The sequence below is a fragment of the Mustela lutreola genome, chromosome 12 (genome assembly GCF_030435805.1).
Source record: "Mustela lutreola isolate mMusLut2 chromosome 12, mMusLut2.pri, whole genome shotgun sequence".
Lineage (NCBI taxonomy): Eukaryota > Metazoa > Chordata > Mammalia > Carnivora > Mustelidae > Mustela > Mustela lutreola.
Genome location: NC_081301.1, coordinates 54983574 through 55003276, shown reverse-complemented (window position 1 = coordinate 55003276; position 19703 = coordinate 54983574). Strand labels below are relative to the sequence as shown.

At 36.8% G+C, this 19703-nt stretch overlaps 1 protein-coding gene across 7 annotated transcripts in view; it reads right to left on the bottom strand.

The window, feature by feature from the left end:
- Nucleotides 1-19703, bottom strand: part of MPDZ (multiple PDZ domain crumbs cell polarity complex component) — a 153481-nt gene that overhangs the window by 35386 nt on the left and 98392 nt on the right. For 6 of the 7 annotated variants that reach the window (XM_059143564.1, XM_059143567.1, XM_059143568.1 and 3 more), the window contains 4 exons: nt 17215-17319; nt 14238-14330; nt 4696-4873; nt 1802-1912 (listed from right to left, as the gene is read on the bottom strand). In XM_059143564.1, the coding sequence (XP_058999547.1) occupies nt 1802-1912; nt 4696-4873; nt 14238-14330; nt 17215-17319 (487 nt within the window). The remainder of the gene's footprint in view (nt 1-1801; nt 1913-4695; nt 4874-14237; nt 14331-17214; nt 17320-19703) is intronic. The other variant, XM_059143569.1, reaches the window with a different exon arrangement.

Below are 19703 nucleotides of genomic sequence, written 5' to 3'. Positions count from 1 at the left end.
GACTGGCATTGAAAGAAATGTTTGTAGTTTAAGTTTCTAAAAGTACAATGAAGAATCCTATTCAGCAGTCTATAGTATTGTCCTACGTGATATAAAAGTTGGAAATTAAGAATAAAAAGAATAAAACCCACCCACACAAAAAATAGTTTTAAACTTAAACAGCCATTCACCAATGCCATCGTGCTGTATTTAGGTTTGACACAACAAACAGAAACAAATGTGGAAAGATTTGTAGTTATTTAAACAAACTGAATACCATTTGAAGAGAATGCAGCATGATGCCACCCAACATTTGGCAGATTTTCTCATCTGAATGGATAATTATTACCTAACAACTGAATGATTAAAACAGCAGATGTGAAGATAACTGCTTACATAAGAACTACTGAATTCATCTTTTACAGTAAACCCAGACCAGAGCTACACCTGTCTTTGTTGTTGTTGTTGTTGTTGTTAATTTTATTTTATTTTTCTAGTGTTCCAAGATTCATTGTTTATGACCCACACCCAGTGCTCTATGAAATATGTGTCCTCCTTAATACACCTGTCTTGACAACAAAAGGAAAGACTAACAGGATAAATTTGGTCACTCTAAATTACATTGCCCAAAATACTGAGAAGTTACTTTTACTGATCTCGTCTACAGAAATGTTTGCTACTGTCTTTCCATCATCTGAGCACTGATTTCTTATATTCTTAATTTTAAGATAAAAAATTATAAATTTTAAAGTTTTAGATGGTTCTTTTAATTTCCCTCACATATGTTAACATTTTCCTTTTAAAGACAACCAAACCTCAAAGCTAATGAGCAGATATTTCAAAGAGAATCACTTTGACAGGGTTGTTTTGTTTTGTTCTGTTTTCACTAAAATCCAGAAGTAGAACCTCTATGGTTTTCAGGACATCTAGGAAGCTCCTGAAATGAGATGCAAACTTTTCAGGATTGTGTGTTTTTCTGAAGAACTTTCCAAGGGGTATGTGGCCCAAATATGCTCAAAAACTTCTGCTCGTGTAAATAATCTTTTTCACTGAGACATAAAGGAATAGTAAAAAAAAAAAAAAATAGTTTCAAACTCGGCATAATTTTCATTTTCAGAATCTTTAGGGCATATCCAACACACAAGGACTCACTTCGTATCTTCTCCATCAACAACATTCATTAAATGCATTAAAGCCATTTTATCTGTCATGACTGATGGTAAAATGGGTTAGTAGGTTTTTGTCTGTACTGGGGGCTATTCAGTGATGAAGTGCTCATGGCTGGAGACGCAGCAAGTATGAAATCACTCATATGTAATCATACTGCTTAAATATCCACTATGTAGAATGTCCAGTGGGACAGACAAATACATCAAGACGATTCACACATGATCATGGGACTGCATATGTTGGAAATTCTGTCTGGAGGATATATGCATAAGAAAATGTCATCTCTCTGACTTTTCAGGGACTGAGAGGTCATATATAGTAAGCTAAGTCATTATACCACATTCCTCTTAACAACTTAAATATTTTGTAACTACAATGAATACTAATAATTATCCATCTAGATACCTATGGCCACCAATGGATCCTACTTCTGTGTGTTTTCAATAGACGTGAAGTGTTTATTAAACATGGTAGAAGGGATTTTCAGGACAACTCAATTAAAAAAGAAAAAAAAACATTATAAAATTTTAACAAGTCTCCTGAGATTTTAAGACTGGATATCTGCTCCTAGAGACAACTTGGCCCTTGATACATTAGATTCCAAGTTGAACATTGTTTGGATTTGCCTACCTTGCCCTTTTTGTTCGCTTACCCTTGGTCTGTTTATAATGCTCTGTACCATAAAGACTACAGGGTTGCCTGCTTTCCGAATGGCTTCCACAGCTTGCTCATGGCTTGCATCTCTGAGGTCCATCCCATCCACCTGCAATGGAAGGCCTCAGCTTAACATTTCAAGAAGCTATAGAACAACAGAACAATTTGTGGATCTGGAGTTCTGAGAATCCTGGGTGAGCCTCCTGGGAAATCTGTTTCAGAATCAAAAATAATTGAGACTACCTGTGAGACTCAAACTTTTCATTGTCCAGCAGACTTGTGGTCCCTTATTTTGACACTGACTTCTGTCCCCATCATCAACTGAAATAATCATCAGTTGAAATGAAGGCTCTACTTCTGCTTTCCTTACAGTATCGGTTATCCCTTTAATAAATCAAAGCCATTAAAGAAATAATAAAAGGGAACTGCCTCGCAGCACTGTGTTCATCATGAAAGTCACTGTACATGTTTTCTCCAAATCCATTAAAGACTTGTTCGGGAAATGGGTGGGCAATGTTTTGTGTGTTTCTCTCTGTACAGGGAAGCTTGAAGTAAAAAACAGAATTCTAATGTTCAGAAAAATCAGGTTATGGCAAGATTAGCTTTGCAGAAGAATCTTTGTAGTGGACATGACAGGAGCTGGAAGCCAAGAAATTGTGCTTATTAGTAATTCTTCTATAAATAGCTTGAAAATGAATGTTATTTTGTAACTTTTTATTGACCATGGATTGCCTGGGTGATGAGCAGTTCAGCTTACCTACTATATGAATAGGAAGGAAAGTAGTTTGAAAGGCCAAATGCTAATCCTGCCAGAAAACTACAAGATACTATAATCATTTTATCATTTCCAATTACCACAATAGGATATATATACAACAAAATAGCATAATCAGAGTAGACACAATTCTGGAAAAGAAAATTAATTAGATCTCTGCATAGAACATTATTACCTTTAAAAGAATTACATGCATTTAATTGAAAACTTCTCTTAGATTGACACTTAGGTAATGTAATATGCATGTCAGTACATATTAAAAATGGCTTTCACTTTTTGTAGAATAAAAGTTAGTATAATAATGAATAATAGAAGTTAGTCTACTATATATTTCACTTGTAGAAACATTTAATAGGACATTAAATATCTTTGCTCAAGTCCAAAGAACTCTATACTCAGAATGGAATACTTTGCAGGTCTCGACTCGTCTAGCCTAAATACTTTTTCAGAAACTTGGCAGAGACAGGTTTCAGAATCCCCAGGATTATGGAGGCCCAAGGCTTGCTTACTTACTAGAAAAGCCCCCATACATAACAGCCCTCAACAACCACTGCTAAACAGCACAAAGTACTTAACAACGCACAGAATCAGACTTCTTTTCAATTTGAAAGGGATGGATGCTTTAACTCCCTCAGTACCTTTAAACAACATTTTAGTGCAAACTGTGATCAATCCTTTCTAGAAAGAATTATAAATATTTCTTACTTTTTCTCCTTAGGTCAAAGGTATTTAATAGTGAATTATCCATAAAATAAACTGGCCTGTGATAATCTGAAATTGGGAATAAGGGTTCTTTAAAAAGGAGCTAAGATATCCCCTAAAGAAAGGTAAGGATGCAGAGAAAGAGAACAAGCCCACCATTCTTCCTTACAAATGTTTGGAGGGAAGAACGAGACAAAACAGACATGGCCCTAGTACCCTCCCAAGGCTCAATCTTCCTCCCTCTTCAGCTTTCACAGATAATCAACCAGTAAAGGACTAAATCAATATTTAAAATGTTCATTTTAAAGTTACAATGTTGTAACCTTCATAATCAATGCATTTTAATGGTAAGTTATATGGATTTAGAAAATGAGAGACAATCACTTGTATAAACTAAATATAAAGGTCCTTATAGTAATAAAGTTATTGGTTTCTACTGAGAAACCAACTCTGTTATCCTGACAACTTAGCAAATCTGGGTCAGGTACCCTTCCTCTACCCTCTTAATTATAACTATAGTTTCCCTGATCAGATAATTTATCACACTGTTCTGAAGTGACGTGATTACTTGTTAAGTCTGTCACACTTGACAAGCAGGCATGCTGCCTTGTTTACTGCGGAATGCCCAGAGCCTGTGATAGCATCTGGAATGCAATAGCTGCTCCAGGAATATTTGCTGAGTAAATGACTAGTGACCATGGGAGAAAAGTCTATTTAAAATACTATACTTTGTTTTGAATTAATTTTACCAAATCAATTTTACCAAATACTTCTCTTGCATAAATCAAAGTTACACATACATGAGTGTGTAAATACACACACACACACACACACACACATACACTCCTCAGTGATGAATGGGCATAGCACTGAGAAAAAGAAAGAGGGAAACATGAGCCTGGATTGTGGGGGGTGGGAGCATTTATGTAAAAGACAATCAGGGTAATTAGCATAAAAGATTTACTAAAAGGACTCACTTGGAAAATAATCCAATAAAGTTAATCTACAATGAATTGATCACGATAAGCATTTCTTAAAATAAAATCACTGGAGAACGTAGCTATTATCTACATATTATGTTCATGTATATTTAATTTCAAACAATTCAATTTTTTCCCCAGGAAATTTGCTTTGTTCTTTCAAATAGAACTTCATTATTTTAACTCAAGGCCAATGTTTTTTAAAATGGTTATATCTCCAAACATCAGTCTCTGAATCAAGATACATAATCTGTCACCATGCACTAAAGAGAAAGATTATGGATGAAATGGGACATATAAGAAAGAAATGTTTTAACCACAAACACATTTTACTTTTACAATGGGTCAAGTGACCCGTGTGAAGGCAATGATTCCCTTAATAAAGAGGATGGAACAGAGGAAGAATTTTGGCACAGAAAGCTCACTAGAGGGTACCTCTACTATTCTATCTCCAGGTTTCAAGGTTCCATTTTTGCCAGCTGGACTATCTTCAAGAACATGTTTGATGAAAATGCCCCTCATCACTTCACCATTGCTTAGACGACTTCCCATGCCTCTTCCACCAACAATGCTGATACCCAAAGATTTACTTGGTTCTCTCCAAAGTTCAACCCTATAAAGATAAAAAAAAAAAAAAATTAAACTCTTATAAGAAAGCTTATGGGGGAAAAGCCTCACAATGCTGTGTTTTGGAATGATTCTGGGATAGGAAACCAAAGGTTTAGGCAACAAAAGACAGACAAATAAGACTTCAACAAAATTAAAAACTTTTGTTAATCAAAAAAATACTATCAATAAAGTAAAAATGTAACTCACAGAATGGAAGAAAATATTTGCAAATCACTTTCTGGATAAGAGATTGATATTCAGAATATAAAGAGATCACCAAAAACACAACAGTGAAAAAATAATCTGATTTAAAATTGGGGCAAAGGAGGGGCACCTGGGTAGCTCAGTGGGTTAAAGTCTCTGTCTTCCACTCAGGTAATGAACCCAGGGTTCTGAGATCAAGCCCCGCATTGGGCTCTCTGTTCAGTGGGGAGCCTGCTTCCTCCTCCCCCACCCCTCTCTCTCTGCCTGCCTCTCTGCCTACTTGTGATATCTGTCAAAAAAATATAATATTTTTTAAAAACATGGGCAAAGGAATTAAACAGACATTTCTCCCAAGAAGATAATCAAATGGAACATAAGCACATGAAAAAATGTTCACTTCACTAATCATTAGCGAAATTCGAAGCAAAACCATAATGTGATACGTACCCCATACCCACTGGGATGGCTACTATCAAAGCAAAACAACAACAACAAAAAAAAACAAAAACAAAAAAAGAAAAAACAGATACCTGGGTGACTCTGTTGTTTAAGTGTCTGCCTTTGGCTCAGGTCATGATCCCAGGATCCTGGCATCAAGACCTGCATTAGGTTCCTTGCTCAGCAGGGAACCTGCTTCTCCCTCTCCCTCTCTCCCCTGCTCATGCTCTCATGCTCTTTCTGTCTCTCTCTCTCTCTCTCTCTGTGACAAATAAATAAATAAAAATCTTAAAAAAAAAAAAAAGAGAGAGAGAGAGAAAAGAAGTGCTGGCAAGGAGAAACTGCAGAAATTGGAACCTTGCGCACTGTTGGTAGAATGTGAATTGTTGTAGTCACTATGGAAAACAGTATAGGAGTTCCAAAAAAAAAAAAAAAATTGAAAATAGAATTGCCCTATGACTCAACAACTCCATTTCTGGGTATATATCCTCTCAAAATTATACAAAAGTGTTGAAGAAATATTAATATAGTCATGTTCATAGAAAAATCATTCATAATAACCAAAGGTGGAAGCAATTCAAGTGTCCATCTAAAGATGAATGGATAAACAACATGGTATATACATACCATGGAATATTATTTAGCCTTAGAAAGGGAAAAAATTCTGATACATGCTACAACACATATGAACCTTGAAAACATTATGTTAAGTGAAATAAGCTAGCTAGGTGAAATAAAGGACAAATACTATACAATTTCATTTATATGATGTATCTAGAATATTCAAATCCATAGAGACAGAAAGAATGGTAAAAAGTTTCACAAGACAAATGAAAATGGAGATATAACCTATTAGAACTTATGGGATGGAACAAAAGCAATTCTGAGAGGGAAATTGATAGCAATATACACCAACATTTAGAGACTAGAAAGATCCCAAATAAGTGATCTAACTGTATGCCCTAATGAACTAGAAAAGAATAAACTGACTCCAAATTTGGCAGAAAGAAGGTGAGAGTAAAGATGACAATAGAAACAAATGAAATAGAGAACAAATAATAGGAAAGAGTAACCAAAGCAAGAGCTGGTTCTTTGAAAAGATAAACAAAATTGGCAGACCCTTAGCTACATTAACCAAGGAAAAGGATCCAAATCGAAAAAGTTATGAGTGAATAATAGGACATTATAACTGTTAGCACAGATCAAAGGATCATAAGAGGCTATTATTATTAACTATACATCAACCACCAACAAACTGGTAACCTAGAAGAAATGGAAAAATTCTTAGAAACATACAACTTACTAAGATTGAATCAGGAAGAAATAGAAAATCTGAATAGACCAATTACTAGTAAGGAGATTGAATCAGTAATCAACGGCCTCCCAACAAAGAAAAGACCAGAACCAGATGGTTTCACTGGTAAATTTTACTAATCACTTAAGAAGAATAAAAATCAATCTTTCTAAAACACTTCCAAAAGTCAAAAAGGAAGGAACACTCCCAAACTCATTGTACAAGACCAGCATTATCCTGACACCAAAACCAGAAAAGTTTACTACTAGAAAAGAAAACTACAGTACACAATATTGCTGGTGAATATGTATAAAAAATACTCAATAAAATATTAGCAAACTGAACTCTGCAGCACACTAAAAGGACCACTCACCAAGATCAAGCAGGATGGGTCCCTGGGATGCAGGGATGCTATCAACCAATGTGATAAATCCCATTAATAGAACAAAATAATAGAATCATATGAACATTTCAATAGAGTAAAAACAGCATTTGACAGAATTTGATATGTGCTCATGATAAAAACTCAACAAATCAGGCATAGAAAGAACATATCTCAACCTAGTAAAGGCCATATAGAGTAACAACACAGTTAACAACATATTCAATAGTGGAAGGATGAAAGCTTTTCCTCTAATATTAGGAATAAGACAAAAGTGCCCACTTTCACTATACCTATTCAACACAGTACTGTAAAGCCTAGCTAGAGCAATCAGCAAGAAAAATAAATAAAAATACCGAATTGGAAAGGAAGAAGTAAAATGGTCTCTATTTATAGATGACATAATTTTACATATAAACAAATCCTAAAACTCAACCCAAAAACTGTCAGATCTAATCAATTAATTCAATAAAGTTGTGGGATAAAAAATTAAAATGCAAAAATAGCATTTCTATACACTAACAACAAAGTTTCTGGGAAAAGTTGATCTCATTTACAATAGCATAAAAATAATAAAATAGTAATACATTTAAAGAGGTGAAACATCTGTACTCTGAAAACAAGAAATTGATAAAACAAATCAAAGAAGACATAAATAAATGGAAAGGTATCCTGTGTTCATGTGTTGGAAGAGTATTGCTAAAACATGAAGTATAATCAAAAGCCACCTACAGATTCAATGCAATTACTATCAAATAGATTCCAATGGCATTTTTTAAAGAAATAGAAAAAACACCGCTAAAATTTATACAAAATCACAAAAGACTCTGAATAGTCAAAGAAATCCTGAGGAAAAAAAGAACAAAGCAGACGGCATCACACTTCCTGATTTAAAGCTGATTTAAACTAGACAGTTTAATGATTTAAACTATAAAATTTTAGTCATCAAAACAGTCTAGTACTGACATAAAAACAGACACACAGACCAAGAGAATAGAATCAAGAGCCCAGAAATAAACCAAGAATGTAAGGTCAACTAATATTTCATAAGGGAGGTAAGAATACTCAATGGAGAAGAGACAGTCTCTTCAGTAAATAGTGCTGCGATAACTGAATATTTCTATGTAAAAGAATGAAGTCGACCCATATTTTACACCATTCACAAAAATTAATTTTGATTAAGGATTTAAATTCAAGTCCTAAAACCTACTGGTTGGATTAAGAACTTAAATGGAAGACCTGAAACCCACTGTGATGATATTTCTATATTTACATAAAATCAAGCCAAAATGCTATATGCCTTAAACTTACACAGTGATGTATGCTCAATTACTTTTTGATAAAACTGGGGAAAAAAGAGGGGCGCCTGGTTGGCTTAGTGGGTTAAACCTCTGCCTTTGGCTCAGGTCAGGATCAAGCCTGGCATCAGGCTTTCTGCTCAGTAGGGAGTCTGCTTCCCCCTGCCCCCCGCCTGCCTCTCTGCCTACTTGTGATCTCTCTCTGTGTCAAATAAATAAATAAATAAATAAAATTTAAAAAAGAAACAAAAAACTGGGGAAAAAAGAAAGTAGAAGGGCAGTTGCCAGGGCAGGGGGCAGAACTGGGGAATTATTTAAAATTTAATGGGTAGAGATTTTCAGTTTGTAAGATGATGCGTTCTGGAGATAGATGATAGGTTACACAGCAATGTGAATGTTCTTAATGTCACTGATCTGCATACTTAAGAATGGTTCACATGGTTAAAAATTATAACTAAATTTTAAAATATTCAATGTAATAACATGTAATAAGTTAATTTTTGCCAATCTTACAAATTTATTGAAGTTTTACCAGTAGCAAAACAAAATCATTTTTGTTTCCCAATTATGTGTTTTATAAGGTCTGATAAACACTACTGTATTTCTGAAGCTGATTTATTACATGTAAATACTGGACTCACACTTCAGGCTGGGACATGGACCCATATAAAAAGTACCATTTTCCAGGAGCTCTAATATTGCAGACAGTAAGTAATCAAGAAATTCAACAACTCCTGAACAGATGGTAACTTCTGAGTTTGGCAATCAAATCAAGGAAAAGAACATTCCTGCACACACTATGTCAGAAGCTTATCCCTGTAGAAGTCTTCTTTGCCAAGGTAGACTGGGTAATTAACAGTCAGGGCATGGAAAGCAGAGGCTGACAGTATCCTACATGATCTGATTCTACCACCACCTCCCCAAACTCGGCTCCCACAGCTCCGTGCCCTCTGTTCTCCACTCCAGCGACCACAGCTGTTCCCGAAGCTCATTAGGCCTGCTCTCCTGCTTCTGGGCGTTGGCGCCTGCTACTTCCTCTGCCTTGAACGCACCTCCTCCACCCATGTAATACGCACAGACAGTCACATTTAATACCTGCTCAGAGCCATAAGAGCTATGAACGCATTAAGTTCCTGTCTTATGGGAAGACTGACACATAAGAAGAATGTTGTTTGCAGTGAGGTGCCGGGCTGAGAGGAAAAAAGAAGAGAAACCTAGCAGAGAGCTCTGAGATAACGCGACTGTAATCTGTTCTGTGCTGCGGGAAGGGAGACAGTGCTGGACATCAAACAGGAGAAGAAAGCATGGTCCAACATATGCCCTCAGTCTGAGGAGCTTTGAGGAGCTCCCAGAGGAGAGGAAAGATTGGCCTAAGGACTCCTGTGTGGTGAGGGCTATCCAGTAAGAAAAGGCTGGAGATAAAAGAGCACCAGGGCTGGGGGAAATGAAGCACATGAGGTCAGCATTTATTACCTTATTAGAAATGGATAATCCTAGAAACTCTATTTAGTTTGAAAGGATGTGACCATGTTCCTGAATCTTAATAATGTTTGTGTAAATAGTTTAAACTAGTTAAAATCCTACTCATCATTTTCTTTCACTCTGGGAATTTTGTGAAAGATAAGAAGCAAAATCCTCCCTTGCTTCTTAAAGCAGCTCCTGAGATAACACAGAAAAGTAAAGAAGTCAGTATATTTAGCCATTTGTAGTAAACATTTAAGAATTCAGGATACATACATGGGACTACTTAACCCTTCTCTATAAAGGAAAAAAAAAATGAAAGAATGAAAGCAAATGTTGGCTAGGGTTCTTTGTAGTTAGTGTGAAGTGGAAAGTGGTTCTTATAATTTCTTAAATAATAAAAGTAATAGCAACAAACACTCAAGAGCTTATCATGTGCTCGGCATTATTCTCCAGGTGAATACCACATACTTTCATTTAATTGTCACACCATCCCTATGGGATGGATACGCTAATTAGCCCCACTTTTAAAGGGAAGAGGTTCAGAGAGGTTACATAATCTTTGGAGAACAGCCCTGTCTGCCTATATGGGGTCCAGCCGATAGCAGTGTTATCAAATCCAGTGTACTCTCTGGAAGAAAGGCTGTAACTTCTTAAAATCCTGGAGAAGATAACAAACACGAGGCTGACAAAATGACCACAGTGCTGAGGAACCAGACTCCCCTCATTGAACGGAACACTGTAAACATTCTTTGAACAGAAAAGACGAGACCTATAAAGGTATGGTTTTATAGAACATGTTCAGAGTTAGTTGTCTGGGAAAATGGCAGCCTTTCTTAAAGCCTATACATGGGCTTAAAAAAATGAAATTCAGAAAAGCAAAGGTAAAAGGGCTCTGAGGCCAGCCTGCCTGAGCTCTGAATTGAGCCCCTGAGTTTGAGTCCTGACTTTTTGCTACTTAACAGTTGTGTGACCCTCTGCAACTTACTTAGTCTCTCTTACCTTCCTCAGCTGTGAAATGGAGCCAGTAAGTCTCTCTACAGCAGAGTTCTCTGTGAGGATTATATTAATGAATGTATGCCAAGTGCAAAATGAAGCTTTGGCATACAGCATGCAATCAATCTTTTATCACTCCTACGATGACGACTGGGATTATGACTACTGAGCAATGTAAGAAAGATTCAAAATTCAATCCATATGACGAGTGAGAAAATGTGCACCCCACCACCTTAATCCTGTTTGGATCATACATTGTTTATTAAGACAAGATACCATTTTCTAACTATCAGGTTGACAAAAACATGTTGTTTCAATGATCATATGATGTGGTAACAATGTTGTGGGGAAAAGGGAACTCTCATATATTAAGAATTGAAGTAAAAATTGGTACAGCCACCTTAAAAAAGCAAGTGGACAACTTCTGATGGCGGGGGAGTAGGAGGAGGCGCCTTTTCAGCCGGTACCCCAAAGTGAGCTGATTACCTACCAAAGAACTCCAATCACCCATGAAATCAGCCTGAGATCAGAATTATACTTGTCTGGATCTCTACTGGGGCAGAAGATGCCAGTGGGCAGGTAAAGCGGAATGGGAACAGCGGACTGATATCGGAAGATAAATAACACATTTAAATCTATGAGCCAAGGGTGCCTGGGTGGCTCAGTCAGTTAAGTGTCTGCCTTTGGCTCAGGTCATGACCCCAGGGTCCTGGGATAAAGTTCAGTGTGGGGCTCCCTGCTCAGCAGGGAGTCAGTTTCTCCCTCTGTCTCTGCCTCTCCCCCGCTTATGTGCTTTCTGTCAAACAAATAAATAAAATATTTAAAAATAATAAATCTATGAATCAGCAATTCCTCTTATGGATACATACCTAGATAAATTCTCATAGTTATATATAAGGAAATAGAGATATTTACTGCAAAGAATTATTATAGTAGCAAGTAAGTATTAATTAGTCAAATATTGACCTGGGAATAAACTGGTGCATTCAGATGTTGAAATTCACTGCAACAACTACACTGAATGAATGAAGTATCAACGAGACAGACATCCAAGACACTGGACTGAGCGAGAAACAACAAGCTAGAAAGTGATACACAGAGTATGCTACCAATTCTGTCAATGGAAATCACATGCAAAGTAAGAGTAACAGCTTATTTAAAATTTTAAAATATACACTTTGCTAAAAAATATTCTCTATTTCCACAGAAAGTAAACTTCTTTTAACAGTACAAATGAATGTCCCATCATGTTCCCCATGTTGTATAAAAGCTTTGGTTATTTTGGTAAGCATCCTCTTACTATTCTGTGACCTCTTCCCAAAAGAGTACCTTTGTTAATAAGTGCAGGGTATCTTCTTAGGATTTCTGGAAGCTCCACCCATACCCTCACTGCACCACCTTTAGAGATACCTCAGGCTGGTGTGAAGACTAAAATTGAAGTTATAAGTATAAAAATCTTCCAGTTCAGGGACACCTGGGTGGCTCAGTTGGTTAAGCAGCTGCCTTTGCCTCAGGTCATGATCCCAGGGTCCTAGGATCGAGTCCCACATCGGGCTCCTTGCTCAGCAGGGAGCCTGTTTCTCCCTCTGCCTCTGCCTGCCTCTCTGTCTGCCTGTACTCGCTTGCTCTCTCTCCCTCTGTCTCTGACAAATAAATAACTAAATAATCTTTGAAAAAAAAAAAAATCTTCCAGTTCAGAAGCTATACCCAAGTTTTTCTCATAATAAAATTCCAAAGTGATTCATGGGTCCAACATTTTCTATTTGCTTAGTTATTAGTGATGATGGTGACCATCGACCAGGCCAATGACCGAGACTGAGTGCTCACTATGTATCAGGAGCCAGGCTAAAAATTTCATGTGCATTATCACACTAAATTCTCCAAATTTAAAAGATTTTACTATCAAACCCATTTTATAGATGAAGTAACTGAGAGCTAGGAGAGATTAAGAAATTTATCTTAAAAAGTGTAAAAGTCAGAATTCTAACATGGCTCTTATAGACTCTAAACATTGTGCATATTGCTTTCTAAAATCTACTTTTCCTCTAACAGCATTATTAAAACTGACAAATCTATCTTCTTCTTTGACTGTGATTTCTGTCCAACAAAACTCAAGTTTATCACTATGATCACCAACTACAAAATAATTTCATCTAACTCACTTTTGCCTTTATCCTCATATAAATAAGAAACAACATAATCTATTTTCTGCCACTGATCTAGCATTTATATTCTATTCTCAATGTGAATAATGATGTAGAGAGACCTTGATTCTTTAAGTAGGTTAAATAGCTTCTTAAGGAATTCCAATGAAAAAGTCATTTTAAATGGCTAGAAATGTTTATTGTTTTTTGTGTAAGTAACATAATATGTTTCCTATACTTTGAATAGGACTCAACCTAAAAATGTTTAAACATAAGCAAAGAAAATCATTAAACTGCATTACATTTATGAACAGTAGAAATTTTTCTCTCTGGAGGATTTTATATATTTATTGTAGAACAAGTATTTGGTGTTTCCTAAGTGCAAGAAATCATTATGATGGTCACTTGTAGATCTGTTTAGAGGGCATAGCCAATGACAATTACTAATATTTTACACTCAATGTAAAATACCTTATATTTTTCTTTAATTATTTTGTGTCTTGCCTAATCCCCAGTACACTATACTTCCTTGAAGGCAGGATTTAGGTCTCATACATCCCTTTTATTCACAAAATCATCTGCATCCATAATCAGGACTCAGTAAATTCCTATGAAACTCAATTTGATTTTACTCAGCAGGAACACAAAAATATGCCTTAGTGATGCATAGTGTTATATCTGAACATATTTAGGAAAACTATCTTTTCTACTATATATGAAACTGGTTCCAGACAGAGCATGGGTTAAAATAACTGCAGGCTGTGATAACAAGATGCTTACACACACACACACACACACACGTTTTGAATATATGTGCTACAAATGCTAGAGAAAATTTAAATTACCATTTGGTGGTTTAAACCCAAAATCGAGCTCTATAGAAAATATAATCCATTCCCAACTACTTAGGCATAATTTTCTCTAGTTATTTGTATTTAGCCCCTACTATATGCCAAATCCTTGTATACATGTTAGTTTAGACCCTGTGTAATAACATATTGTTCTTTCCACCGCACACAGGAAGAAATGGAGGGTAAGGGATATTAAAACGCCTTGCCCTGTGTCAGAGTAGCAAGTTGTAATCCAGCACTAGAAACCACACCTCCCTATCTTTAAACACTGAGTAGGCAGAAGACAGAAATCATCCTTACCGCCTGGGCTGGTTCCAATTACTATATGCTGCATTTTGAAGCTCACTTTCTTCTCCCTCTCCTTCTTCCCGCTCTGGTAGTTCTGGAATGTCTCTGTTAAAAATTTACACAGTGAATACACCAAAATCCTAGTAAAACCGGGCAAGTTTTGTCTTATATATATTTTATTATCAATTTGCTAAAAATCAGAACTACTTCATATTTTCACCACCTTGGTCAATTTTACATTAAGAGGAAAAGAAAACCTGATCAAATGAAAATAAAAACATGACACCAGAATCAATTTACCATAAGTTAGTCTGGAGATAAATGTTTGCAATTGATTTTTATAGAAATTTAATACTCTAAAGAAAATATACACTCAAGTTATATCCATTTTCCAGCGACAGGAATACTGAACTCGGTCAAATCACACAACTTTTCGACTGAGATCAGAAGTCATAAAACCCAATAATCATCTGTATTTGAATGTTTCACAACAAAAACTTTGGAAAGCAACTAAGTGCCCAGGTTCTCCCTGAACATGTCCTTTTTCCTTTGACCTAAATGTTAGATTTTTGCTTTTCAACTATTAAGCGAAAATCTATGTGCCTAACTATACTACCCACTGTTTTATGTTTGAATTCCTCTCCTGAGCCAAGTTGAGGTACAAGGTTCTGAATGAGGCTGGGTTCCAAGAGCCTAAGCCTGACAGTGGGACAAGACTTTTGGGAATGGACCCAAAAAAGAGATTTTATTTTATTTTCCAAAAAGAGGGTTTTTAAAAAGGATGTTAAGAAGCAGACTGAGAAGGAGACAGACTGAGAGAAGCTATATCCTGAAGATGCATGCACAGAGGTGAACATGAGGCTAACCCTCGGGAAACAGAGCTGGAGAGAATAGGACAGAGGAAGCAAAGTATGAAATACAGATAATAATGAGAATTTAGAATGAGTTCCTAAAATATTCAATGACATCCACGGGGAGGGGGGCAGATCTTACCCATCCAAGCTCAGGGAGCCACCTGGACACACTCTCATATACACTGGACACATGTTCTTGCCTTTTGAGCTATAAGAATATTAATATCCTGAATCCTCTGATACAAAACCCCCATGTTCTTCATATGATTCTATAATCCTCGAATCCTTTCATCAACCTGGATAAGTTCCTATAAATGTGTTGGTCACCCCCCATTCATCTTTGAACATGCTTTACAGAACTTAAGTGTTGTGTGCTCCAAGGAGCAAAATGGACCAGTGCTCCTCTCCCGAACTCACCTGGCTAAGAATGAATTAGACTTCTTTGCCCCTGTGTCTGAGTGTTGACTACCAATGACATTTCTATCAACTGTAATAACTCTCTATAAACCTGCATCAAGATACCAGATATTGGCACAAAGTCACACAGTAGAGTAACAGAGGTAAAGTATGAACTGAGGCCATCTAACTGCAAACCTGAGTTTTTAACCTCCATGCCATGCTGCCCCATATTTTTATATGGGGTTTGTACATTTCTTTCTTTGAATCCAATGGTTAAGGACCCGGAACCTGACTGCTTATATTCTAATATTAGTTCTGCCAATTATTAAGTATGGAATTTAGCCAAGTTACTGAGCCTCCCTAACATAGATTCCTCTTCTATAAAATGCAGATTGTTTTGTTTTGAGGCCCGTTACACTAAAAGCAGATACACTTCCTCTGCAATGAAGCAGGTGGTCACAGCACTAGACAATCCAGCCATTCTCCTGTGCTGGGAGGGAGGCACAGTGCTGAAAGTGGCTGTTTCTCTATGACTTTTGAGAGCTTGTAAGGCCTTACAACTTAATAGAAATACAATGTTACCTTGGCATAGCCTTTACACTATTTGAAGTAATATCTTAGGGGGACCCTCAAATTATTGCTTTGCTATTTTGCCAAGAAGGTACAATCATTCCATACCATTAAGCCTGAGACAGAAACTCCAGAGAGGAACATGGCTGAACTCCATAGAGGGTGAAGTGAATATTCCTTCTCCCACAAAATTCATGAGGCCCTAAGGCCTATGACATTGTTTCCCTTTACTAAACACATAGCATACCTTTCCCTCCCCTGTCTGTATTACTGCAGTCATGAGGAAACAGAGGTGCCCTATCAAGATACCTGTAGAGTCACGGACACCGGGTGTCCTGGGATGTTCTCACATCCTATACAAACAGTGTAAGTCTTCTGAGAAGGCTCCAGGATGTTTGCAGAGCCATCTCTGCTCTAGCCTGCTTAAAGAGCAATCTGTACTCAGTGGCGAATACAACTCAAAGAACGGCCCCAGGGCTGAGAATGTAAAGTGTTTCCTTCTCCATGGAAAAGCAATTCGACAATATTTCTTTCCCTGTGCTGGACTCAGTCAGCAGCAGCATCAAAATTTAGTTCCTCCCTTTGTTAAGGGGGAAAAAACCCTTTTCCTGCCTTAACTATTCTTAATACTTTATGTATCAAAAGCATTTTGAAAAGACATACACTGTCTCCTAACATGCACATATATAAAGATGCAGCTCAACACTCTCCAAGGGTAAGAATTAACCATTAAAAATGTTTCTGAATCTGTATGCCTATTAATAAAAAAAAAATAAATCAAATTTCTGCATGTGTTTGAAAACATCTATGAGAGTAGAAAAGGCACAATACAGTATCATACAAACTGTAGGCTCCAGCAAAGTAATGAAATAATCTGAAATCTGAGGTGAATTCCCCAAACTCTGTATGTGAAGAGTACTATACAGAGTGGTGCCGCTTAAGATGATTTTCATCTCTGGGTTAGAGTTTTCATATATTTTCAATACTATATGACACTTTCCTTAAGCAACGGGGAGGCTGGGGTGAAAACTTCTTTTTAAAATCTTGAAAAGAAGAAAAGGAAACAATTCTTTTTCATTGTTAGTGCCCCCTGACTCTGGCTTCAGACTCTTCTGGGAGCTCGCGACATCTTTCACTCCGTGCAGCAAGCTTACTGCTTCACTTACCTGCCAGAGTACGAAGAAAAAATATCCAGAGCCATTATTCCTCCAGATTGTGGCCCCAAACTTATTTTGAACTCTTCCAAACGTTCTGCAGGCACATAAGTAATTCTAGAACAGAACACAATTCATGAAAAGAAGAAGGAGGAGGAGGAGGAGGAGGAGGAAAGCAAAGTTTTGTCTAACAGAAAAAGATTCCAAAACACAGAAATAAAATATCTTGTCCCTGAATCCCTACTTTTTCACACAAATCATTTAATCAGCTTACTCAGCAACTCCAAACTCAGAGGATAAAACATCCTATAGGCAAAAGTAACAGATTAAAGTTTAAATTTTTTACTTTTTATTTTAAACAATTAAACTTTAAAATGCTGGTAAACTATATGTTTACTAATAACCATATAGGGGAGAAAAGCAGCATTATTTCAATTTCTATATGGGAAGACTAACAGTCTTTTTAGAAAGATCCATTAATCCTGGGGCACGTGAGTGGTTCAGTTGGTAAAGCATCTGACAGGGTCCTGGGATCCAGGCCCTCGTGGGGTTCCCTGCTCAGCAGGGGGAAGTCTGCTTTTCCCTCTCCCTCTGCCCCAACCCCGACTCGTGTTCTTTCTGTCTCTCTTTCTCAAATAATAAATAAAACCTTTAAAAAAAGAAGATCTGTTAATCCTTACAAATATAAGTTCTTCCAAAATACAAAATCAATTATGACCATTAACAAGTATATAATAATTATATGCTAGCTCTATGAAGTTATGAACCCGAAGGTCTGAAGTTAAAACTAGCATAAGTTTATGGGAAGACCCTCTTGCTAATTTGTAGCAACTCTGTAATAAGTTATTTTGGTTTTAGAGAAAAGCCTGATGTCTACACTTGAATGGTCACTTAGTAATTAAGCAAGCACTGGCTGAATGCCTACAGTGTGGAAGGCACTGAGCAAGATGTTTACTACAGCTATAAAGTTCAGAAACTGGTACTCGAAAATTCAAGTTTACTGCTGTCCTATAAAAGACTACATAACCACTATACCTCCCTAGATCTTCAGCTTAATAGTTAGGTAAGAGGAACAGTGAATTGCAATTTGGTTCAGCACACTGTGCTAAAGTATGTATCAAGTTTGTATGTATCAAAATTACACAATATAAAAATCATGAAGACTATTAAATCAGCTATCCATGACTTACCCATGGAGACAATAAGTACATAAAACCTGAGCAGGGGAGGGCATGGATAAAAGGACTGTCTTTTATGTCATAATAAAAGCCAAATTATGCCACTGGCATTAATTTACTACGTGAGGAAGATATGTAATTTCAGACATACTGGTTATTCCATAAAAAGCATTCACTCTGTAAGGTCACTTAAATTTGGCGTCAGAAGACACAGCTCTGTTTGCTCATCAGAGGGTAGTGGGAGGGTAAATCACCACTACCAAATCTCCACAATCTCAACCACAAGAAAGATGTCACTTTTCAGGAGGCTACTGTAAGTTGAGGAGCATAAAACAAATAGAAGGCAGTGCTTTTCCAGTGCATCAGCTAGCCTGGTCACACCTGATCACTCTGTAGACTCTAGGGACCCTTGGGGAGTCTCTCTTCATGACACTTTTACCTCCAGGACCAAAAAATAAAGCAGAAAGCACAGCTCAGAGGATTTAGGAATACACTGGGAGACAGAGTTGCATTCTAATTCTGGCCCTACTTAATTTATTCATCTATGAAAACACCTTCTCTATGGTGTTAAAAATATATTGAATAGTAAATCTGAATTTATCCCTTCCCAAAATAATGAGTAAAAAATGTATAACACATTATGTCAGGAAGACTGATTCTATTTTATGCTAAGACTAATAAAGATAAACCTAAAACTAAAAAACCTATTCAAGAAAAGTGGTATTGGGGTGCCTGGGTGCTTGGTCAAGCGTCTGCCTCTGGCACAGGTCACGATCTCTGGGGTCAGGTTCCCTGCTCAGCAGGGAGTCTGCTTATTTCTCTCCTGCTGCCTCTTCCCCTGCTTGTGCTCTCTCATAAATGAAAAATAAAATCTTTTTTCAAAAAAGTATTATTTCTGAAGACTCAATAAAGGTAAAACATATAAAGTCAGGAAGAGGTGAAAGAAGGAAAGCTAGAACACACTAGCAAAGATAATAATAATCAGTTCAAAGTATTATGTTTTTAAAATGTTTTGAGATGGAAAAAATATTTCTATCCCAAACAATGCCAAAAATGAATTTTCCTCTATATTTGTCCCAAACTGTTTTTCCTTTTACCAAGGGTAGAGGACAGGGAGTTTTACAAATATTTTTCTGATATTTTAGACAGCAGTGAGAAAGAGGAAAGAAAGCAGCTTTTGCAAATATTTACCCCAATACACACAGTGAGGACACCATAAGATTCCCACAATGCAACAGCACTCGCAAAGCATTTGTAACACACGCCTGGTCAGACAGCACACCTCCAGATCCCAGGAAGGGCACCAAAAATGAAATATGGTCT